We start from the raw sequence: 24,667 nt of genomic DNA, 5'->3' as shown, positions 1-24,667 counted from the left end.
TTCTCGGTTCTCCGTTCTGCTTTTCCCTGCACCCGCTTTATTCATGTTGGATTTACCTTTCCATTATATGTATATGTACATTTCTATTATATTGCAGTTGCAATAGTGCAGTCTGAGCCACACAGTTCCAGTTTGATTTTAACCGTATCCATTTGTGGACTTTGCTTTTTGCTCGATTTTTATTTTTTCCGCCTGTTTCCTGTTTGTGTCTCACTGCTTTCTTCACCCGCCTTTTCCAGCATTACTTCTAACAAAAGGTGAGCAGTTTAAACTTTTAATCTGAATTTAATATCAGTGTCTCTGATTATATATGAGAGTGCGACGATGGCGCACTTGGACAGTTCTTTTAAACTTGACAAACAAACAAAGTCTCCACTGTAGTTAAATCTAGCTTTTACCAATAGCCTTATATACCCAGTAAAGACCTTGAGAAACTTATCCATGCCTTTATTGCATCTAGATTAGACTACTGTAACTCCCTCTATTTTGGCCTCCAATCTACCCTTCTCCGCAGACTTCGGCTTGTTAAAAATGCGGCGCCGCGCCTCTTAACTGGAACTGGCAGGTTTGATTCTATCACCCCTATCCTCGCTGACCTGTGTTGTGCCAAAAAGTGATTGTCTGCCAAAAACTGATTTCCGGTATTTGCCAAAAACTGATTGCTCGTATTTAAACTGCTATAAGTAACTTGTTGGCCTATAATATGTGAAACATATGTCAAATGCATCCCTCATGGATGACACAAAGTCATATTGAGCCACAAACAACATTCGTGTAACAAGGTAGAAGCCGCAATCGGTTTTTGGCAGCGACTTTTATAGAACCTTTATTTATGCAGTTAATAAAATCTCATTAACATTAAAAATGTCTTTTGTAAGAGTAAGTTGGCCAGGAGGACAGCAGAAATGGCAGCAAATATTACAATAGTTCTGTAAAAATATTTTAAGTGGGGATAAAGGACCGGATTGGTTATAATGTGAGTACAATAACACAGAGTTATAAAGATACTTGAAAAAACAGATAATCTTTTAATTCTATATATAACCCCTTTGTAAACGCTGTTCACCGAAGTCTATTTACCAACATACGTAAAGATATTACACATAAAAAGTACAAGGAAACATCGGAGATCAGTTTTTGGCAGGCAATCACTTTTTGGCACAACACCTGCATTGGCTTCCCATCAAATACCGTATTGATTTTAAATGACTTTTTACCTTGACCTTTTTATTCAATTTAGCCTTCCCTAGTTAGTATTTGTGTGGGCAGCACGGTGGTTAGCACTGTTGCCGCACAGCAAGAAGGTCCTGAGTTCAATTCCAACATCAGGCCGGGGTCTTTCTGTGTGGAGTTTGCATGTTCTCCCCGTGTTTGCGTGGGTTCTCTCCGGGTACTCCGGCTTCCTCCCACTGTCCAAAGACATGCAGTTTGTGGGGATAGGTTAATTGGAAACTCCAAATTGCCACTAGGTGTGAATGGTTGTCTGTCCCTGTGTGTTGGCTCTGCGACAGACTGGCGACCTGTCCAGGGTGTACCCCGCCTCTCGCCCTATGACAGCTGGGATAGGCTCCAGCGACCCCCGCGACCCTGAAAAGGATAAGCGGAAGCGAATGGATGGATAGTTAGTATTTGTATCCTGCAAATGTTCTTTTATGTAGTTTTAATGATTTTATTTTATTTTATTGCTGAATAATCTCCTAGTCGAGTTGTGTTTGTATTTTCTTTTACATATTTTCACTGCGCTGCGGCTAATTAGTGCTCTCCACCTGTTGGTGTATTTATCCCCTGTTAGTTTCCTTTCTTTAAATTATTGTATTACTGTAAAACACTTTGGTGTACCGCTGGTTTTATTGTAGTTCTATTGTATTGTGTATGCATTAAAGGATTAAAGTTGATCACAATGTCTAATCTTTAAAGCAGTACTGTCTGGTTAAATATTGCATTTTATATTTCAGTTTCATTTCTTGGTCATGGATGATTTCGTAAGAAACACACTGCTTGAATGGGGCCTAAGTGATTGGGTGGGGAAATTTAAAGGTAAAGTATTGATCTGATTGACAGATATTGATTATGATTTGATCTGTTAACTGTAAAACAGCTCATAGAACTGTGCGGATTGCTTTTTCACTCATTAGCGAGAATTTCTGAAGCCAGTTGAGAATAATCTTTATCTCTTCAATTTTACTTTTAATTACAGATGAACAAATCAATGCGAAAAGTCTGTATTTGCTAGATGATCGAGAAATTGATAATTTGATCACAAAAGCTGGACCAAGAGTGATATTCAAGAATAACCTCAAGCTGTTAAAGGTAATTGATTTCTTTGACAATCATTGTTATTTTAGTGTACAGAGGTGAATTTTTGTTAGATTTATCTTGATATTAAAAAAATGTACTGGCAGTAATAATATGTAGCATAATTTTTTTAAATTCTTCACTAATATGGATTTACAATGTTTTGGTGGTGCTAGAAAGAAATAAACACAAATCAAGAAATAGTCACTTCTTTTCAATTAAGTTACAAACTATTTTGTTTCCTTGAGATTTAGTATCTATACGAGAAATACAATTTTTAATACATGTTTAAGTGCTCAGTATTTTATTCGGCTTTGCACTTTTTATCTGCAGGGTAAACAGGAGCATGCAGAAGCAGCTGGTTTGGTTCAGGTAAAGATTATACTGAATCTCAGACATTGGGCCAACTACCTGAGACAAAATAGAGTTTCATTCTGTTGCCTATAGGATTACATACCGATTGAATATTAATTATAGTGACCTTCGATTGACATAACCGGATGTCATTATTGCCAACGTAAATTACAATTTTACTGAATTTATATTTACCCTTCGCCAGCAGCTTTAAATTTCTCTCAGTGTCGCCTGTTCAGGCCATCTTGATTGATGTCTCTAGCTGTACATGTCTCAGAACAGAATCACCAATTACCAGAGTTTGATCCCCTGCGGGGGTGTCGCCAAGTAGGGAAAAACAGTTAGACACATGAATGGGTTGGTGGTGTACCAGGGGCTTCCTCGTCACCCAGTCACCTTGTTTTCCCGACTGCTCGGGACAATCTGCCAGAGGAAGCCAATGGGGCCTACACTACCTTCGGCTGTGCTGGCTAAAGGGGCCTGGCTAGCTACGGGATGTTTAAGGGTGTGAAGTTGAGTCTCCAATTCTGTGTTCCTGAGTGAATGGTTGAAGATTACACCTTGAAATACGTTATAAGTTTTTAATTAAATTGGCTACCCAGATAAACTACACAAAAATACCACTGTGTGTTGGAACAAGAAGTCATACTCTAATGCAGAAAGCAAACACCAAGTGACCCACTGGTGACAGTGTTTCACTGGCAGTAATTATATTTAATTGTATTAATTCTTAACTAATGAAGATTTTAATTGTTTTGATTGTGATAGGAAGAACAAAACTCAAATCAGGAACCAATTGTTTTTTTCCAAGTAAGTTAAAAACAGTTTTTTCCCCTTCAGATTTAATGTCCATATGACAAATACATGTTTAAGAGCTTAATATTAAACACTGCTTTGCACTTTTTTATCTGCAGCTTGAACAGGAACATGAAGAAGCAGCTGATGTGGTTCAGGTAAGGATTATACTGAACTTCAGACATTTAGGCCAACTGCCTGAGACAAAGTAAAGCTCCATTCTCTGTTTTATAGAGACTGACCACTCTCTACAGAAGCCAATAAATGACTGAATCTAAAAACTTAATTCATAGGGGGTTGGGGAATATACATTTTGCCCTAGCTAGGAGGTTTGCCAACCTCTATAGCTCTTTGTGACTGGGACTTAATTATGCGAAAGAATTGTCTCATAGTATCACCAATGTTTACTAAGAAGAAGGTTATTATAATTTATTTTTCATCAGTCTGCTGGCTAATTAAAAAAATTACTGCACTTACGTTTGTTGATTGTAAAACTTGTATGTTAGTGTCCTTTAAATGTTGTTAACGAACAATGCCAATGCAAATAGTGATCTGTATAGCTGATATTCATCCTCAGGTTTTGCCATCCACAAGTTCCAAAGGTAAGATATATACTATCTATTACATCTGATATTCATCTTTCAAAGCAGAAATATTTTCATTTTGACTAAATGATTCCATTGAGCTCAAGTTTGGATATCGAGAGAGACCCAGCCAACAAACGGATATTTTTTTGTGGCTTAGGAAAGCGAAAGTTGGATCTTCAGGCTGAGTCCCTCAAATGTTTCCCAGCAGCTAAAAGACGTTGTGACTCAGGTATTTTTATTTGTTTCCAAACAACATATCCAATGAAATTTTTCTTGTTTAGCAAGAAAAAACTTTATCATCAGGTTGCTTATATAAAATTTTTCTTATTTCAAATCAAACATTGAACAATCAACTTGTGCCATAAGTACTTGGTAAGTGGTCCATAAGAACCTGATACATTACCCTTTTTGGATATCAGTGTATCACATTGTGTGTTATAATGGTTCATAATTCCTGCTAAACACTTCTTTACTTTCACTTTGACAGACACCAGAATATTGTCTGAAGTGAGAGGCATAATGAAACAAATTAAGGACCGTATAAACGACAAAGAAGAACTTGGTGCTTTTATAAAGTGGGTATATAAACATTTAAGTAAGACCTTTTACTTAAGGTATAATGAAGCTTTATTCATATGAGATCCAGATCTCTTTTGTAAGACCATTCTGGTGAACGAAAACCATACACACAAGGTGTTCACAAAGAGATGGCTTTCTAATTTTTCGAGACATTTCATTGTTGAATAAATTAACTCACATTTAAACTCTTGTTCCATAGGAATAAAATCAGTGATTTAGAGATTAACAAGAGAGAGCTTGTTGGTGTCTTTGGAAGAACTGGGGCTGGAAAGAGCTCGTTAATCAATGCCATCATTGATGAGAAGAATCTTTTGCCCACTGGAAGTATCAGCGCATGCACCTCAGTCGTGATTAAAGTGGAGGCTAACACACGTAGCTTAAAGTATGAAGCGGAAATTGAGTTCATTAAAAAAGAGGTACAATAAAATGAATGTTTATTTTTTTACAGTATATGTATATATAAGTATGTATATAATAATTATATAATACATTATTATAATAATTATGATTTCTAGTTAGTCTGCATGACATTTAAGAAAGCCCAAAGATTGTTTTTGTTTTTATCTTGTTTTAGGAGTGGCATGATGAATTATGGTCACTGAAAACTTACAAGAAAGGTGATGATGACTATCGGGACATGGTTAAAAAGCTGTCAGCCCTGTATGGAGATGAATGGAAAGACAAATCCCCTGAAAACCTTTTAGAACCAAAGTATTTCAAAAATATTCCAGAATTTTTTGAGTCCAGGAGGAAATCTTTGAATTGTGACACAGTAAGGTCAAATGCTATTCTATTACTTAGAATGTTTCTTGTTTTACTGAGTGAAATTTGTTTGCAAAGTCTGAAATTGATATAATTTATAGACGGCCTACTCTATGCAAATTGGGCTTTAACTGTTATTAAAAAAATGAAGAAAGAGAAAAAATAGAAGCAGAGTAGAATATAATGCATCTTTGATAAGTGCTACAGACCAAAATCACAAAACAAATCTGTTCTTGCCTTATCAAACCTCAGTGCTGCTTTTGACCCGTTTGAAAACTAGATGTGATCAAAGGACCAAAGACACAAGCAAAAACGTGATTATTTATTTACAATGTTTTCCAGCTGCCTCCTGCAGCTCAGCACACTGAGCTCCCTTGTCAGGTTCTGCCATCCTACTTAAATAGGGGAGACTGATTCTTATATAGATCTTTTTTACTTTATCTGAGCACTCAGAGAGTGGAAAAACAAAAACCTCATTGAAGAAAAGCATTTCAGACATACTCCAGATTTTTTAAACTCCATGAAGAAATCTTTGGAATGTGACACAGTAAGCTCAGAAACTCTAAATAATGCATTCTTTGAGAAAGTATTTATGTTTTCAGTTTGCAAAGACTGACATCATTTACTGTCGGCCTACTCTATAGAAATTGGACTAATTTAACTGCAAGTTTAGTGGATTTGTAACTGAGAACATTTTTATTTATCACACCTCCAAATCCATAAAATGACAACCAAACGTACCAGGGCAGGTTCTAATTCTTTTTGTTTTTTAGTTTTTTAACAGAATGAGTGATAGTTGCTGTGCAACTCTGCAAGTTCATCAAACTTTAAAAAAGGAGAAAAAACAAACAAATTTGAGTTCCACTGAAATGGATTTAGAGGATTCGAAACAAACAAAAAATCATGTTATGGATAGATGGTATGAGAAAAGCTTTCAAAAAGTTTTTCATCCTAAAGAATGTCAGTAGTAGCTCCTGAGGTCAAGAGTGTACATATGGTTGTATATACTTACATTAGCCTGTGCTGTATTTTGGGTTTTCTGCTCCTAATTTACTGTAATTGTAAGTTTTAGCAAGATTGTAAAGATAGATAGAACTTTATTAATTCCTCGGGTTGGTTCCTCCGGGAAATTCAGTTAGGTATAGGTACATATTCAGGTATAGTATTACTAAAAGCTACAACACTCACTACACGTTATCGTTGCTCTTCAGTCATATTTTACTTTGCACTACTTCTTTAATCCAATTTGTAAGACACGTTCAGTGATTGTACAGGTTACGTGTTTTGCATTATCGTATTTATTTCATTTATTGCAGGCTCAAGAGCTATCTCAAAAACTTCGTATATACACAAAGGGTGGACCAAAGCAGGACGATGGATATAAAGCACAGCAGTGGTTTTGGCCACTAGTGAAAAGTGTGACTGTCAGGGTGCCGCACAATGAGCTCCTCCAGCATGTCACACTTGTGGACCTTCCTGGAAATGGTGATCGTAACAAGAGCAGGAACGAAATGTGGAAACAGGTAATTTATTCACATCCACTGCATCTTGTTTTGTCCTGTGTTGTCTGAACATTGTTTTGTGTAATTATTTAAAATTGACATTCTATGATTCTCCTTTCAGATTGTTGTAGATTGTTCTACTGTGTGGATTGTGGCTGAAATTACTCGAGCAGCATCAGAAGTTGAAGCCTGGGAGATCCTAAAAAGTGCACATGGCCTCATTGGAAATGGTGGTCAATGTCAGCAAATCCACTTTATCTGCACCAAGTCTGATCCTGCAGATGATCGGTAAGTGAATTACCAAACCACACAGTGCTGGATGTGTTGGCAAAAGTACTCAATAACTGATATCAAAAATCATATCAAAGACACATACTATTATCAAGACTAAGGTAGTACCAGTTTACTAGAGAATGCATTTCTTGAAGAAAATTCAGTGTGAACGCTGACAGCTGAATCTGAATTTGAGTTGAATTTTTATAATTACTTAGTCTTGTACACCAGTGTGTACACTGAATACACCAACTCATTCACATGAGAGCAGAAGTTCACACAGAAGAAGTAGTTTCAGAGTTTGAAAGTAGCTTTTACTGTAACTTTTTCTGTGTGAACTTCAGCTTTCAGCAATTCTGCACTTTGACTTTCAGATGAATGGTTCGGTGTATTTCAGCTCAATGGATATTTTTCCAACCAAAGATTCAGAAGTTATGACATTTCATCTCAAACAATTCAGCTATCTGCATTCACACTTGAGTTTTCTTTAGGAAACGTGTTCTCTAGTTATTCCTTTGTTGTTATTTCAAGGGCATTATTCTTCTCCAAGATCTTATCCATATTGCGTTCAATAAACACAGTCTGAGTACTCACAGCCCTGCCCATCGTCTATCATGTCAGCCAGCCTTGTGGGATTTTGAACAGCTGTAGCCGCTTCTTGTTCTTCAATAAGCCAGGTCCGAGCCAGCTCCAATCAGCCAGAATTCTGTTATCGTGGTTCCGAATTGATAGATGTCATTCAATGTCCGCCATCAAGATTGTCGCCAGACACGACACAACCGTGTCGTGTCTGGCGACTAAGATGATGTATTCATCTTAGTGTGAATGTTAGATATAAAACACTTGGATATAGAAAAAAGTGTTTGAATGAAATTTTTATTTAAAGAAATGAAAACAGCAGGTCTGTGCTCTGTTTATGTCAGTGAGTGTTTCTAATGTTTGTAAGATATGAACACAACACTGTCAGAAACCTACCCAGCTTATTTACCATTACAACAAGACAGCAACACACGAATAAATGAAACCTCCCGTTCATTCATCATTTAGCTCGTCACTTCAGCACAACTGACACAACTGTTTAACCAAATGATGGACGCTAGCTGTCATAAATCAGATAACCCTTCAAAACACAGCTGCATATTCGTTCTGTAGGTTTACTCTTATTTCAGATAACCTTTTTCTTACCTGTGGTTAATGATCACAGAGCTCTGAGATCTGATTTCTTCTCTGGAAGTGGAAAGTTTTAAAAGTGCGGCGACTCAGACTTGAAACAGCGCCGGAAAACCATTGTGGACAAAAGTATATTACATCTGTAGTGATTTAGCACTCAAGTACAGCATGGGACATGTTTGTCATTTTCCACTTTCAGCATGTTTGACAAAAAGGTGCCACTTTTAATATATCCCGTGGTATACACATAGCTAAACATAACTTTCTAGAAAATCACAAAGCGTTGTCCTTTTATACTTCAGAACAGGGTCTCAAACTCATGGCCCGGGGGCCACTCGCGGCCCACGTCACCCCCCCCCCCCCCACCCCCACCCCCCCCTCCTTGCAGCCTGTATATTGACGTGAAGAAATATATTGCAATTTGGCCCTTCAAGTTTGTTGTTGAATGCAATGTTAAAATAAGTTATTTAAAAAGCAAATTATTTAATATGAAGGAATATAAGCAGGGAGTACAAACATTTTGAGGAATTGTGTTAGTTCAGTGAGGGAGTTTGTAAATAAAACTATTTTCACTAGCAGTCAGAACTATTACTTTAACTACTGTGGTCTGCAGAATCTGTATAAGCATGGGGCCATTTACCATTGAATGAAACCATAAACAATAAAAAAAAAAAGGTCAGGAAGAATAGAAAGCAAGATCCATCAGAAAATAAAAAGAAGGCAGAAAAGCGGGGCCTGAAGTGGTCAGTCCTTTAATTATGCTGATCTTATTGACACATCTTTTTGAAGTGGTAACGGTATCTTGCACTCCACATACAAATCCTTTGAAAGACAAACACTCAGCTATTTTCTTGATGTGTTGCTGTATGATTAAGCTATATGTTGAGTCCAGTTTTCTTTTCTATCCATTTAAGAGTTCCAAAAAACAAGGAAGCCAAGGAAGAAGTGATGAACGAATTCCAGGAACTGAGTGTGAGTTTTAAAGATGTTCAAACTGTTTTCTGTAATGGCGAGGCAAAGCTTCATTAAAATTAAAACACATTATTTCAGGAGCAGTTCAGCGTTAAAGGTTTCAAAGTGTTCACAGTGAGTGCTGATGAGTTCCTGAAAAGAAAACGTGTAAAAGAAGATGACAATGGTAGGTTGTAAGCATGTAAGCAGAATATTTTGTGATTAAAAGAAAACAATCTTATTCAATGCATATCTTGTTTTATTTACCCTCTATGTAAACCAGGAAGAAGTTACTAGATTAAATTACTTTTATTTACAGAAATACCCAAACTTCAAGACTTCCTGCAAAATCTCAACGACTGCCACTCTGAGACAATAAACTATGTGAATGGAGCTTATGGGATTCTGTCTTTGATTGAAGGTGCCAGGTGCAGCAAAGCGGTGAGATCAAGTTATCTATGTGGAACTATATATTAATGACAAATTTATAACTTCAAATGTTTCCATAACTCTGACACCTAACAAGATTTTAGTTATCAAGATTTCTTGACAGGAACTGACTGAAAAAAATTTCAAAATGATGAATGAAAATAGAGAGTTGTGTTTATGTTATTACTGCTTTAATAGAAAATAAATATACTTTTTTTAAATTTCAGGGTGTTGGAAAAGCAGATGATGTATGTAAAGTTCTCGAGAAAAACATGACAGAACAACTTGATCAAGTCAAAAGAGCAGTTGATGAAGCGATCAAGGATTTTGAACAATGTCTTACAGAAGGCGTTAAAAATTCCAAAACTTCTGAAGAAAGACTGAAATTTTTTTTGGACCGTGATGTACGTATCTGAATTATAATTAACATCAAAGCAACAGATTTTGCACTTTATATGAGCTTGTGTTTAGAAATGGTTTTCCAATTTGTTTCAGCAAGAGCCTGGTTTTTTCAAGACACTAGAGGCTGTGGTTTGGAAATACGGCATCCACCAAACAAAAAGAGGGGAACACATAAATCTCAACACAATGTTAGCTTCATGCTTGACTGACAGCATTGATGAAAAATTCAGAAAGACCTTCCCGTAAGAATAAACACATTTTAAACTGTACACTATACTTAAAATGATTAAAACAAACTTGTCAATACTGCCATCATGAAACTTTTTTTTCAGAAATGATGTTAAAGGCGGATCTTTCAATGGAGTCATCAGTAGATTTTCACTTGATACAAAATCGCTGATTCAAAAATACCAAGATGTCAAACTGCAGCTGATATTTCTCCAGACAGAGGTACGACATGAAACAATCCAGTTTGTCAGTCCATTATAGCAGAATTGACCTATTCCCTCTACAAATACTAATTCTGTTTATTAACTCATCCATGTTTCATGTTTTTAAGGAGGATAAAATTAAGGCAAAACTCAACAAAATAATCCTAAAGGGGAAGAAAATCATCTACAACAGTCTAACAGAGACAATTGAGAAAAACATGAAAAAGTGCTATGAAGGTAAGAAGATGGTCAGCTTGTCACTGTAATAAATCACAATTGTACATAAAAAATGTTTTGACAAAGTTTATTTTCTTCTTGTAGACGCACGAAAAATTTCTGGAAATGATGCACTGAAAAAAATGAGGAAGACTATTGAGACACGTGTATTCTTAAATAGGAACATTTATGAGGACGCAAAAAAGACCACGATGAAGAAGATGAATAAATTGATGGTTTGTCAAATCATAACATACAATGAGACCAAGTTGTGTTTTTTCTGTATTTGAGTGTTTTTGCTCAGTCTGAACATTCTCTAAACCAGGGCTAGGCAACTCCAGGCCTTAAGGGCTGGTGTCCAGCAGGTTTTAGATATCACTCTGGGTCAACACAGCTGAATCAAATGATTAGTTCATTACCGGGCCTCTGGAGAACTTCAGGACATGTTGAGGAGGTAATGTAGCAATTTAAATCAGCTGTGTTGGATCAAGGACACATCCAAAACCTACATGACATCGGCCCTTGAAGCCTGGAAGTTGCCCACCCCTGCTCTCTAAGCATTAGTGAGGCTGCTGTTAATATTTTTATTTTTCAGCATTACAAAGATTTTGTCTGATACGATGGGTTGAACTGAAGAGTTTGAAGTATAAACTGGCCACAAGCACTCTAAACAAACATCTACCCATTAATTTAGATGTTTCAATTGTTTTAAACCTCAATATTTGACTTTGGAAAAAGTAATAAAAGCTCTGATGTTTAATTAGACGATCATCTGTGAGGAACTGGAGGAAACCATGGACCACTCCATTAAACACTCACTCAAGGCATCAGCTTTGAGTGAGAGTCTCCCAGGTAAAGAAAATATAGGCTATGAAAGTAAATCATGTATGTTGAACAATGCCAAAACATGTTTTATTTATTTTTTGTTTTTCAGATGTTTCAGAGCATCTTGAAACTGTGCAGCAACATTACAATGAAATTAAGCACAGTCAAGAGGGAGAAATGACATCACAGTAACCAGGTAAATATTTAAATGTTATTTCATGTCACAGAATTATTATTATTAACCATTTTGTGCTAAATTACTTTAATACTTACTGTGAATTCTCAAAGAGAGGGGGTGAAATCTGATGACAATCCTAAGCACCTAATTATACATTAACTTTTGTCATAATTTAAAGATCCGAAATAGCCATTTTAAATTACATATGGCCATTTAAGCTGTCCGCTTGTATTTTCATCATCTCAGCTAAAAAAACCCCCAGCTGGTTCTTATCTAACATTGTGCCAGGTAATGTTATGCACCGGTGCCCTAAAAATCCTCATTTCTCTCCGATAAAATGTTTGATTATATTCTTACATTGGATGAGAGTTTTTTTCACTAAGTGTTAAAGTATGACACCATAATGTTAGATTTACTTTAAAATAAGTTTACTAGCAGCTGCTAAACAACTGCTAACAGTTGTGAAAACAGCAGCACTACCAACATAAACGTTCAGGACATGCTCAAAAACTTCCCTGAAAATTCTCCACAGTCTTTGGACAGAAGTGACTTATTGACTCATATCGGACTGACAGCTGAGGTAAACATGCTGAATTAATTATTGCTGTGCACAGACAAAGTATTTGAATAATATCACCACTTATAATTTGTGTTATTTTACCCTTTTTACATCCGAGTCACCTCAAACATGTTAAAATAAAGTGTTTCAAAAAATGATTTTCTACACAAACAGTAACAGAAACAACAGATATTAAGATTTTCTATTCTATGCTGAGGAGCTTTCAAGACATCTTAAAGCTAGCTGTAAGCACTGGCAATTTTACTGTTTGCCTGAGCAGCTGAGTGTTAAAAATCTTTGTGCTTATTATTACTGGATGTTTCAGATTTGCTCCACACAGTAACAGCAGAAACCTGATGACCCACTCAACATCTCTACGGGAACACTGACCAAAAGCATGAGGTCTCTGGATATCACCACAGACATTTCTGTTGTGTTGCTTGCTGTCTTTGAATGTTGTGTTTGACTTTTAATGAATTTGGTGAAATTAGATTTTTCAGTCTTCACTGAGAGAAGGTCCTGGGTTTGAATCCAGTTTGAGGCCTTTCTGTGTGGACTTTGCTTTTTCTTCCTGTGTCTGTGTGGGTGCTCTCTGTGTACTCCAACTTCTTCACACAGGCCAAAAACATGCATGGGGGTTAGGTTAATTGGTGTTATTAGTTTTGTATTTTGTCATTCATTTTTATTTTTCATTTCTGTTTAGTTTTAAGACTTACAATTTCAATTTATTTTTTATTGTTTGAAAATGTTTAGTTTTAGTTGGTTTTTATTACTGTTACGTTCTGATTTTATCTACTGTTTTTCTTTTAATCAATTTTAAATCATGCTTTTTTATTGTTTTTAATGTCTCTGTAAAGCACTTTGAATCACCTTGTTGTTGAATTGTGCTATATAAATAAACTTGCCTTGCCTTACTGTTAATTTTTTTAAAAAAATTTTTTTTTATTGTTGTATTTAGTGGAAATATCAGAGACAAAATTTAGGAAAACCAGTGGAAACAATAGAAATGTTTCACTTTTTAAAAACAGTTGACCCATTTGTCTTGTTACATGTCCAGTGTCTCAAACATGTCCATCAATACCATGTCAGGCACATTGTAATAACATTTCTACCAAACTAACAAATACTGAAACTAAATCTATTTCCTCTGATTTGTATTTCAAATGAGGTCATTTAATCATTTCTGTTGTTTATTGTTTTTATTTTGTTTAACTAAAATATTCATATCTAGTCTTAGTTTTTAGTTTAGTTTTAGTTGAGTGTAATAAACTTAGCAACCTATTAAGGGTGTACGCTGCCTCTCGCCTGACAACTGAGAAAGGCTCCAGCAACCCTGGATTGGATAAGCAGAAGAAAATGGATGGATTGAGAATTTTAAGTATTAATTCCTCCCAGGGGTATTACGGTTTTAATTGTGAGGGTCTAAACCAAATGGCCAGCACTCTGTCCAAAAATGTTTTGGTCTCTTTTTTCCCCCCTTTTGTCATATTTATTCATTATGTGTAGACCCTAGTTATACAGAAAATTAGATACAGCGGTAGAACTACAATGTTACAGATTTTAATTTTAGTGCTTTAAACCACAGGAATACTGTGATATTCAGACTCTTTTCAGGTTTAAGGATTCAATTTGTTTTTCTTTCAATAGCAGATTTTCTTTCCGTTGTAGTAAATTTGAATTTTACAATTTAATGTCTCTAGTCATGATTCATTTATATTCATGATGCATTTGTCAGTTTTATTCTTGAGACCTTTATAGCACATGACTTATGTATACCATGTTCTTACATTTCTAACATGAATATTATTTAGTGTAATACAATGGTTTAATTTGGTTGTCACATGAGAAATAAAGCAGCAGCAAAAAAATAAGTCTCTGCTTCTGCTTTAGCTATTATATCATATTGTTTTCTGTTGTTTCTATTCTGTATTGATTCTATAGCCGTAAGATGGAAACATGATTTTTCAAATCCTGATCTTGTTTTTTCTGACACTAAAAATAAGCTACCTGCCAAAAAGTATTTTGCAGCACCACAGTAATTTGTAACATACAACAAAATTATCTATGAATTGTAAAGACTGAACCACAAACCAAGTCAAATGATTGTGGATCCTGCTTCCTCTGAAGGTGTTCTTGTCTGGGTGGCCTTATAGGTCATCTACAATCCTCCAGTCACATGTCTAATCAGCAGCTCTCTTCTATAATCTGTGTACCTGGTAACTAACTGGGTTAAAGTTTAGTGGCCTGTAAAATAGGGCCCAAGGATCTGTTAACTTTTATAGCCAAAGTAACCTTTTATAACCTTTTGTGTGATATTAAAATATTACAGGTGTCATCGACCTGGGTCTGAGCGACCCAGGGTCCACGAGCAGTTGTTGTCTCATTTTATATATTTTTCTGCACTGTGCTGCCTTTCCCAAGCATGTTCATGCTTGTGTGTGTATAGGCTTGGTGGGTGTGGCCCTGCCAGGTTGCTGGCCACACCTGAAGATCATCACACACACCTGGAGCTGATCAAGCCTCGTTGGGCAGCTACTTAACAGTGTGGCTGAGCGCTCCTTGACGTGGGATTGTTGTGTGAGACTCCACGTCAGTTTCCTAGAGTTACAAGTTCAGTGTGTATATGCCCACCGTTATAAAGTGTCCTGACGGCTGCCTCTATTATTTTCCCCCCATGAGGAGCGTGGAACGGTAGAGGGCAGCAAGCACGGAGACTGCAGAGACACGGGAGCGGAGAGCACTAACACGGACATTTTGGGAGAAGACACTGCACGGGAGTCGACGGAACGCACTGGAATGTATTGTTATGTAACATTCTCTTCACTCTTCAATAAACGCACTGCTTTCGTCGCATCTTACCAAGTGTGGTAAGAGGAAGAAGGGGGGAAGATGGGCATCCCATCCTGTTGTTTCTCTCGCATGTGAATATACTTTCCTTCATACACTTCATGTATAATCACATATATTCTACTAATTACACATGAATCTTCTGCGTTTACCAATCACAACACACTTAATATAACTTCTTTCTTAATCATACACGGTAAACTCAGAGATTCTCACATCTCTCAGACTTCCACAATCTCACGCACACAGAGAGACACAAGGATGAGCAGCGTAGTCAAAAACACTCGCGGAATCTGGGTGAAAAAGTCAGGTATGAAAATAATTTCATTACCCAAAATACACTTTCTATTTCATCATATTGATTAAATTTAAACATGATTAACTGTTAGCAAAATAACATCTAAGTAAACTGAGTTTTATCACTCTGCATCACGATTCCCATAAAAAGGCTGGATGGCTCCTTTTACTCCACTTTTAGAGATGAACCAAGGGATCTCATTCTCTTTGGCACTTTGAATATGGAAGGAAAATCATTTGTTTTAGTTCTATAATCACATCACAAACTGCAGATATTTTTATGTGGCCCTACAAATATATGTTTTCATATGCTGTCCCTTTTTGTGTTTTACAATCTAAATACACTAACAGTAAAATGAATAGCGCAGGGAGGAAAAGAAGGCATGTTTGTGTGAACCACAATCCTTTTATGTAGTGATACAACATTTGAGCATGTTAAATACGCCATTCTAAAAACACAAACACTGATTAAGCAACAATTTTCAGCCAAGATTTATAAATTCTTTTTCCTTCTAACTGTCAGTGAATCTACTACCTATATATGGAACGCCAGGACTGCCATAATGAATTAATTAAATACACTATTAAATAATTAATTAATTGTGGCAATATTTAATTAAAATCGGAAATAATTAATTACATACATATTTACGACACATGTAATTAATTAATTATTGCCACATTTAATTAATTATTGACATATTTAATTAATTATTGCCACATTTAATTAATTATTTATTTATTCATCCATCCATTCGCTTCCGCTTATCCTTTTTCAGGGTCGCGGGGGGCGCTGGAGCCTATCCCAGCTGTCATAGGGCGAGAGGCGGGGTACACCCTGGACAGGTCGCCAGTCTGTCGCAGGGCTAACACATAGGGACAGACAACCATTCACACTCACATTCATTCGCACATTCACACCTAGTGACAATTTGGATTATCCAATTAACCTATCCCCACAAGCTGCATGTCTTTGGACGGTGGGAGGAAGCCGGAGTACCCGGAGGGAACCCACACAAACACAGGGAGAACATGCAAACTCCACACAGAAAGACCCCGGCCTGATGTTGGAATTGAACTCAGGACCTTCTTGCTGTGCGGCAACAGTGCTAACCACCGTGCCTATTAACAAGCTTATTTATTTATTTCACATTTTAATTAATTATTGCCACATTTAAATAATTATTTAATGGTGTATTTAATTAATTCATTTTGGCACAGTTGACTCCTTCAGGTCTCACCATGAAATAATTTTATCTGTCAGCCTCACCCATTAAACTAAGTGGGCGGGGTTAACGCTGCCATGCAGCTTCTCTAACATTTGATTGGTTGCCGTGCAAAGTAAGGCAAGACAGGTCAATCCTAGATAATCGATTGCTTGTGTCGACTTAGTATCCCAGAATGCATTTCAAATCACAGGCAGCAATGGTGGTGGTGTAGTTTTAATAATAGTGTTTTAGCCACGAATGTCTGGTCAGGTTGTCAACATAGAACATGTTTGCAAAAGTACTCAGATGTTTTCAGAGATTTCACAGTCAGCTGACAGAGTGCACCGAGCTCACAGCCCCGGTGTTCCAGCTTAACTGTTTATTTTGTGTGTATTTGTTTGTTTTGGAGGGGTGGGGGCTACGTTAACCGGTTTGTTTAGATTTTCCACTCTCTGTGTTCCACATGTTGCATTCGCAGATTCTCATTTTCACCGAACGATCGTCTCTTTCCGCCTGGTCTTGTGTCTCTGTGCTTCTGTAACATAAAGAACGAGCTGACATGTTTCTCACGACACCAGCGATCAGCTCAACAGGCCCTCAGTTTACCTGCATGCATCCTCCTCCTCCTCACCTGTCAGCGGTTGTTTAACACCTGCTGCTAATTCAAGAAACACGTCCACGTTACCTGGTGATAGTCACAGTTTAACTGGGCAGCCGGTGCACAATATAACGCAATGTCAGCACATTTTTCAGCACAAGATAAGTAAATATAGTTTTTCCCCGAGCGCAGAGCTCCTCGAGCTTGTTTCCCAACAGAGCACTTTATAGGCGAATCCACTTTATGAGCAGCTGATGTCCAATCACCGGTACACAGCTTTGAAACCTCACCTGAGTTTTAGCTCTCAGTGGTTAAACGCTGGACTTAATTCACTCAGGTTCTGTCTGTCGGGTCACGTTTACTTCGCTGTTTTATTTACAACTGAGCAAATCGGTTTGGAAGAGAAGGCGCATTTCCACCGAGAGGAGCAGAGTTTGCAACAGCGTGTTCATCATGAAGACTGCAACCTGGACAGAAATATTATATCATCTGTTTTTTAATAGTTATTCAACTGTATTCTAAGCACCAGCTGTCTGTTAAAATTTTTAGAGTTTACTTAACTAAAAATAAATGAGGTTAACATATAATTTGTGATTTTTTTTTAATTTTTTTTTCTTCTTTTTTCTCTTTTTTGGTCATGTTATGTTTAACTGTCAAAGGCTTGTTACAAACTATGAAACACACCGTGCAGACTTCTGGATGTTAGAAGAATACTAATACTGCTCATGAATAAGACTAAAGACAGGAAGGTGTCCTTTAAAACTAAACATGTTAATAGGACCTCCCTATTTATATCATAGTTATATAGCACGTGTATTTCAGTAATAACCTACTTATTTCAGTGTAGTGGTGAACAGTCACACAGCTCACGTGGGCGTTATATGTGATACTCCTTAACTATAATTTATCCAAGTTAACTTCAGTTAACCATTCAGACAGTTCTTTTCCAATGAAGAACATAAACACCCATGCTCCCGGTAGGTTTCCGCTGTGCCAGCTGTTTACATTACAGCTGCTTATGCAGTAGCCATGGTAACCACGGACTCTGAGCGGCTGGATCAACGCAGGTCAGACAACAATTTTACATATATGATCTTAAGACAGGATATAGCCACAGTACGTGCTGGCCTCATATCAAATGTGAACGCAGACTGAGTCTATGTTTGACGGTTGCTTTATATCTAATCTTCCTCTCAAACATTTAAACAGCAGCGAGTCTGCAGCTGAGGGAACACAAACTCAAACTGTCGGAACAGGTTTGCTCGTTTCTTGCGTGTATTCATTTGGTGATTTATTAAATGTATAACTGTTATTCTAATCTGCTGCTGAGTCTCTTACGCTGATGGAAATGCAGAAAACACAGATCACGAACACCTGTTCAACCAATCACTTTCATTCCACTTTGATCTGTGACAAACTGACGGTTCATCTCTGTTACAGTGTTGTGTTAGACTGCTATATTTTTTTGTTCTTTATGCTGTAGATTTTCCCGTCTCTGGAATAGTTGGCAGTAATAAGGATGATTTTCTGTAAAATTATATTGATACGACCTGTGACATATACGTAGATGACCGTTAGATTAGTCAGCTGGGAAACTCTGTGTTAACTCATAGAGCTGAAGATATCGTGGATATGCTGACCTCGCTCTGTGGTGTACAGGTCCATTTACCCTCATGATTAATATTCACAATAAAAATATTAGCCGAACATCATGAAGTCTGCAGTGGCGTGTCCAGCGGGGTGGCCTGGGGGGGGGGGCACAGGCCACCCCCCAACCAGACTGGCCACCCCAGGTGCCACCCCGAAGCTAAAACACTAAAATTGAATGAAATATCAAATGTACGATTAGGGTTTCACAGTGAAGCTCAGATATCCGAGGGTAAGTGAATGCAGCACCGGCTTCTGCACTATGAGCATCATGTCAGCAAAGGTAGGAGAGTCAAGCACGAAAGACAGCACCGCAGAAAACATTTTTTCAGCGAAAGATTAACAAGTTAACATAGCTGGACTAGCCATCGGACATTTGCACGGCGGGCTGATGACTTGTTTATTTATTTATTTTGTAACGGCATGAACAATGAGAGGTGGTGGATTGGCCAGATGCTGGCCGATGTGTAAAAATAACTCAGTTGTTTGGTGGTGGCTATGGCGGAGCTTCCACAGAGGCAACAGGTGGATGAGGGAAGGGGAGGCAGGAGGATGAGAGACCCGAGGCAGCCGCCGGTCTGACTATCAGGTGAACTGAACTTCAGGTAAGAAGTTATGACCTGCAGTCTATCTGGGTCAGATATAAACCAAGTTTAGGTGGAGTTTATTTTCGTTGTGCTGACTTTTTACAGTCAGTTACAATAACTCGTACTGCGTGAGCTAGCATGAGGCAACAGGTGGATGAGGGAAGGGGAGGCAGGAAGAGGAGAGACCCGAGGCAGCTGCCGGTCCGATGACGGTAGCATGACAGAGTTTCTATACAGCTGTTTGGTTGCTATGATGTTACTGATAGTGAAGTTTATTTTATTCATAAGGTTAGTTAGTAGAGTTGCCAACGGCTCCTTAAAAAATGGAATGGTCCCTCATTCAGAGAAAATATTATGCGTTTGGTATTGAGCTGAGAAGAGACGCAGTTTGTCCCGTACTTTAGCTAGAATGAAAAAAGACACAAAGCTGGAGTTATTCTGTGTGTTTACGCTGCACAGCTGTCTCTTCTTCTCTCATTCTCCCCCTCCCTCCCCTGTTGCTACTTCAATCATGAAACTGATCAATGATCAGCTGATCTGCTTTTCTCTCTTGTTTATTTATCGCCCACTTTGCGCCAGAAACAGGAAACTAGCGAATGTCGCGCTAAACAACAGTAGCACGTTTAAGCTTGATCAGCTGTTGTTAGAATTTATTTAATATTAATTTCTAGTATCAGCTGATGTTTGCTGGAGCCACAGCTGTAAAAGCTGCTGGTCATGATATCGGTTTGGATATGTGGTGAGAGGGAAACATGAGGATGAAACCAGGAGATGTTCTTACTGAATCATCAGAGCTGAACAAGTGATGGAGAAACAGGTTTACCTTTTAGGTGACATGAATGAGTTGAAGGGAAGTTATGAACTGTTTCTGAGAGACAAATAACACCAGGATCCTTTTCTAAGTAGCTGACAGCTGGTAACTGTGCAGGGGCGGGTCTAGCAAAGTGTTGCCAGGGGGCCAGGTAGGGCATCAACAGGGAGAGGGGGGCACAAAGAAATACTTTTCTTTCTTATTCTCATTTAAAATATCTAGCTTTTATTAAATAATTATCTGAAGCTTACGAACAAAGTTTTTATCTGACGTAAAATGTATAGAAATCATACATATACCAACAAGACAGTGTACATCACTGTCACAACAGCATTTTTTTTTTTCATTCAAAGGCTTTATGGCTTTAATACCTGGTGGGCCGGTCTGTAGTGAAAATGCCCAATTTTTTGTCCCAGTCCAGCCCTGCAGGTTAATACTGGCAGTGTCACCATGCCAGCTGACTGTATTTCATCATCAGCCAGTGTTGTTCTTCATACATCAATATTACCAAAGTTTACCATAAGGCAGCATATAAATTATTTACTTGCTTTCAGGTTTCATTCAAATGTTAGTCTTTTCATTTGTTTCCCCACTTTTTTCCTGTTTCAAAATCAAACACCAGTTTGTGAGAAGATTATCTTCTTTTTTTAATAGGCATTGGTTTTGCATTGGCTAATTTGGCAATTGTATGTTAAAAATATTCAAAAATGTTTTTGCCCAAAACATATGTGCACTACACGTCAGTAAAAATACTATGCAAATATTGATGTCCTTGACTGCTGAATAAACACTGACTGATTGTATCTCTTGTACTTTATCAACGCAGTATCTAACAACTTTGCACCGGAGTGGTTAAAATCTCATTCTAATAAGAGTTAAAAGCGCATTCGGTTATTAGGTTTATAGGGTTATTGAATTATGGTTAATGGTTGGTAGAATTGTTTTTAACATTATCTGCCAATTACATCTGCCGCCCTTCTCCAAATCTATGCCCCTACCTGGCCCCCCCAACAAAGATTTTCTAGACACGCCACTGGATGGGTTCAACATTTCTTTTGAGTTCCATGTAACAATCCCTAACTCTGTAATTAAAGAACGCACCATTTAATGTTGGCTGGCTAAAATGGGGTGGCTGCCGTTCAGGATTTAGCACAAGTCAGCTTTTGATCAGAAAGTTTTCTGGTTTGATCCCTGGCTGCTCCAATCTGCAGGCGAAATATCCTTGGACAAGATTGTAATCCCAAGTTGCTTTCTGATGCATCCGTTGGAGTGTGAATGCTTTATAGAGTTTGTGAAACAGTTGTACGTGTGGTCAGATCGTTTTGTATTTGTGTGTGGATTGAAGCATGTGCCTGAAAGCACATCAATCACTGCACATATTTTTAAAATCTTAGTTTAAATAAGGTTTTTGATTATTTATTATAAAAAAGAGATGATATATATATATATATATATATATATATATATATATATATATAAAATGCAGTGGGTACTCCACCAGCTAACATGTCAGTTAATTTGACACATAACACCAGTTAGTTCTTCCTTTTGGCTCTTCAGTTCAGCATGGTACAGCTCCAAAGATTCTGCAACTTCAAACCCTCTGTCTGCTAATGTTACATCACCTGGGCTGAGGCAGTCCAGGTAATTTCAGCAGTTTTTTGTTTTTAAAGTTTAGATATAAAGAAAAAAAGAAAAGTAACATTTGTCATCATTTGTCACTTAGCAACAGTTCTAGAAAAGGAGACAGGTTTGTTCCAGTATGAAGAAATGTTATTATAAATGTTCAAACTACTGCACTGTAAAATCTAATTAGTTCCCAGAACTCAAAAAACTATGCAAACTCGTTACCTCCAAAAAATTGAGTAAAGTTTACTTAAGATGACTGTTAGGACAACTTATTCATTGCAAGTATGCAGTACTAAGAATAACTTGATGTTCCTGAAGGTGCATTATGAATTGTTTACCCACTGACAAACATTTTGAGTTCTACTATATTAAAAAACAATTTGTGGTAACCTGATTATGATTTAAAAAGAATGATTAACAACACTTCTTGTAATGGGTGTTAAAATCAGCCCAGTGTTTATTTTCAAATGCAAAAAGGAAACTAACCTGCCACCATCTGTTGGCAACTATGACACGTTTAGAATCTTATGACCACTTTGTCCTTTGATCCTTTGATCCTAAAAAATCCTTAAATAGGGGTGAGACACAACCACTTTTAGTCCGTTATTCGCAGCATTTATGTTCGTAGCGTTCAAACATTCGCCAGAGAAATCTTTTAAAACATTTGGATCCTTTTGAGAGTGACAGTTTACAGATTCAAACATGTCTCAGAGAAAAAAAAATAAAGAAATCCTTGAAGAGAACGAACACCTGAAAATAAACCAGAGAGACTTGCAGTGCCAACTCCAAGAAATGGAGGAGAAAAACAGAGTGCTGCAGGGAAAGCTTGATGAAAGACCGCACACAAAGGAAGACTTTCTTCAAGAAAAAAGGCTACAGGAGATAAAACAGAAGGAAATGGATTTCAAGCTTCAGGACATGGAGAAACACAACAAAGGCTTGCAAATCAAGCTTAATGAAGCTCTCCAAAAAAATAAAGAGCTCCTCCATGAAAAAGATCAACAGGACATGAAGCAGAACAAACTCCAAGGCATGGAGGAAAAATACAAAGCGCTTCAGGTAAAGCTTGATAAAACACTGAACAAAAATAAAGAGTTGCTTCAAGAACAAAAGCAACAAGAAATTAAACAGAAACAAATGGACTGCAAGCTTGAAGATGTGCAGGAAAAATACACAGCGCAGAAAATAAAGCTTGATAAAGCTCTGCAGAGAAATAAAGATTTCCTTCAAGAGAAAGAACAGCAAGACATGAAACAGAAACATCTGGATTGCAAGCTTCAGAACATCGAGAAACACAACAAAGGCTTGCAAGTAATGCTTGATGAAGCTCTGCAAAAGAATAAAGAAATCCTTGAAGAGAAGGAAAATCTGGACATTAACCAGAGAGACATGCAGTGCCAACTCCAAGAAATGGAGGAGAAAAACAGAGCGCTGCAGATAAAGCTTGATGAAAGACCGCACACAAAGGAAGACTTTCTTCAAGAAAAAAGGCTACAGGAGATAAAACAGAAGGAAATGGTTTTCAAGCTTCAGGACATGGAGAAACACAACAAAGGCTTGCAAATCAAGCTTAATGAAGCTCTGCAAAAAATTAAAGAGCTCCTCCATGAAAAAGATCAACAGGACATGAAGCAGTGCAAACTCCAAGGCACGGAGGAAAAGTACAAAGCGCTTCAGGTAAAGCTTGATAAAACACTGAACAAAAATAAGGAGTTGCTTCAAGAACAAAAGCAACAAGGAATTAAACAAAAACAGATGGACTGCAAGCTTGAAGACGTGCAGGAAAAATACACAGCGCAGAAAATAAAGCTTGATAAAGCTCTGCAGAGAAATAAAGATTTCCTTCAAGAGAAAGAACAGCAAGACATGAAACAGAAACATCTGGATTGCAAGCTTCAGAACATCGAGAAACACAACAAAGGCTTGCAAGTAATGCTTGATGAAGCTCTGCAAAAGAATAAAGAAATCCTTGAAGAGAAAGACAAACTGGACATTAACCAGAGAGACATGCAAGGTGTGCAGGAACAATACGGAGCGCTGCAGGCAAAGCTTGATGAAACACTGCACAAATATCAAGAGCTGCTTCAAGACCAAGAACAACAGGAGATAAAGCAGAAAGAAGACAAAGAAATTCTTCAGGACTTTGAGAGGGTTAGGCTTGAAGAAAGGCTTGAAGACAAACAAGCCAAATTAGAAGAAGTGGAGAAAACATGCAAGAAACTTGAGCAGGAGAATGCAGAGACAATCGATCAGCTGAGAACCCTCATCCTAGAGAAAAAAGTGCTCGTAGAAAAGCTCGTGGAAAAGAAGAAAAAACGCTTCCGCTTCTTCTGGAGGAGGAACACTCCTGCTTTTTCTTCTTTTTCTACTTTTTCTACTGCTGATGTCACCTCGTCTTCCTCCACCTCTGTTCCATCTTAATTTTCACCTCTCCTCTCCCTTTCTCTCCCTTTCTCTCCGGACACCTCTCCCTCACCAATCTCCCTTTAACTCCTAACACCTGTCCCATCTCCCCCCCCCCCCCTCCCCTCTTTTCACCCTCACCCCCCAACCAGTCCCGACAGTTGACTGCCCCCTCTAGAGCCTGGTTCTGTCATAGGTTTCTTCCTTTATAGGGAGTTTTTCCTATCCACTGTCGCACCTAGTGCTTGCTCAGAGGGGATTGTTGGGGTTTTCTCTCCTCTATCTCTTTCCTTCTTTCTATCCCTTTCCTTTCCCTTCTTCTTTACAACCCC

At 37.7% G+C, this 24,667-nt stretch overlaps 2 protein-coding genes across 2 annotated transcripts; both read left to right on the top strand.

Moving 5' to 3' along the window:
• LOC102782247 (nuclear GTPase SLIP-GC-like) lies at positions 1-14,162 on the top strand. The gene is made up of 24 exons (XM_087839806.1): positions 1-257; positions 1,956-2,037; positions 2,198-2,310; positions 2,629-2,667; positions 3,418-3,459; positions 3,564-3,602; positions 4,022-4,046; positions 4,189-4,260; positions 4,519-4,606; positions 4,810-5,026; positions 5,185-5,382; positions 6,689-6,895; positions 6,996-7,162; positions 9,232-9,289; positions 9,368-9,455; positions 9,588-9,709; positions 9,925-10,101; positions 10,193-10,341; positions 10,432-10,549; positions 10,659-10,767; positions 10,852-10,982; positions 11,511-11,598; positions 11,681-11,767; positions 12,634-14,162. The coding sequence occupies exons 2-23, from the start codon at positions 1,971-1,973 to the stop codon at positions 11,761-11,763; spliced, it is 2,397 nt and encodes a 798-aa protein (XP_087695932.1). The 5' UTR covers positions 1-257; positions 1,956-1,970; the 3' UTR covers positions 11,764-11,767; positions 12,634-14,162.
• Positions 14,163-22,514: 8,352 nt separating this feature from the next.
• Positions 22,515-24,667, top strand: LOC148102957 (uncharacterized). Its single transcript, XM_087840295.1, has one exon. The coding sequence runs from the start codon at positions 22,635-22,637 to the stop codon at positions 24,351-24,353; it is 1,719 nt and encodes a 572-aa protein (XP_087696421.1). The 5' UTR covers positions 22,515-22,634; the 3' UTR covers positions 24,354-24,667.

This window comes from Neolamprologus brichardi, chromosome 4 (genome assembly GCF_056152115.1).
Source record: "Neolamprologus brichardi isolate AB-2024 chromosome 4, ASM5615211v1, whole genome shotgun sequence".
Classification (NCBI taxonomy): Eukaryota; Metazoa; Chordata; class Actinopteri; order Cichliformes; family Cichlidae; genus Neolamprologus; species Neolamprologus brichardi.
The sequence above is the reverse complement of the archived record's forward strand: the minus strand, read 5'-3'. Positions and strand labels throughout refer to the sequence as shown.

Bases quoted from the DNA above. Each gene is read 5' to 3' on its own strand.
- LOC102782247 (XM_087839806.1), top strand. From the start codon at position 1,971: ATGGATGATTTCGTAAGAAACACACTGCTTGAATGGGGCCTAAGTGAT. The intron at 3,603-4,021 runs GTAAGGATTATA...ATTCATCCTCAG, and splicing joins AAGCAGCTGATGTGGTTCAG to GTTTTGCCATCCACAAGTTC. The intron at 10,102-10,192 runs GTACGTATCTGA...AATTTGTTTCAG, and splicing joins AATTTTTTTTGGACCGTGAT to CAAGAGCCTGGTTTTTTCAA.
- LOC148102957 (XM_087840295.1), top strand. From the start codon at position 22,635: ATGTCTCAGAGAAAAAAAAATAAAGAAATCCTTGAAGAGAACGAACAC.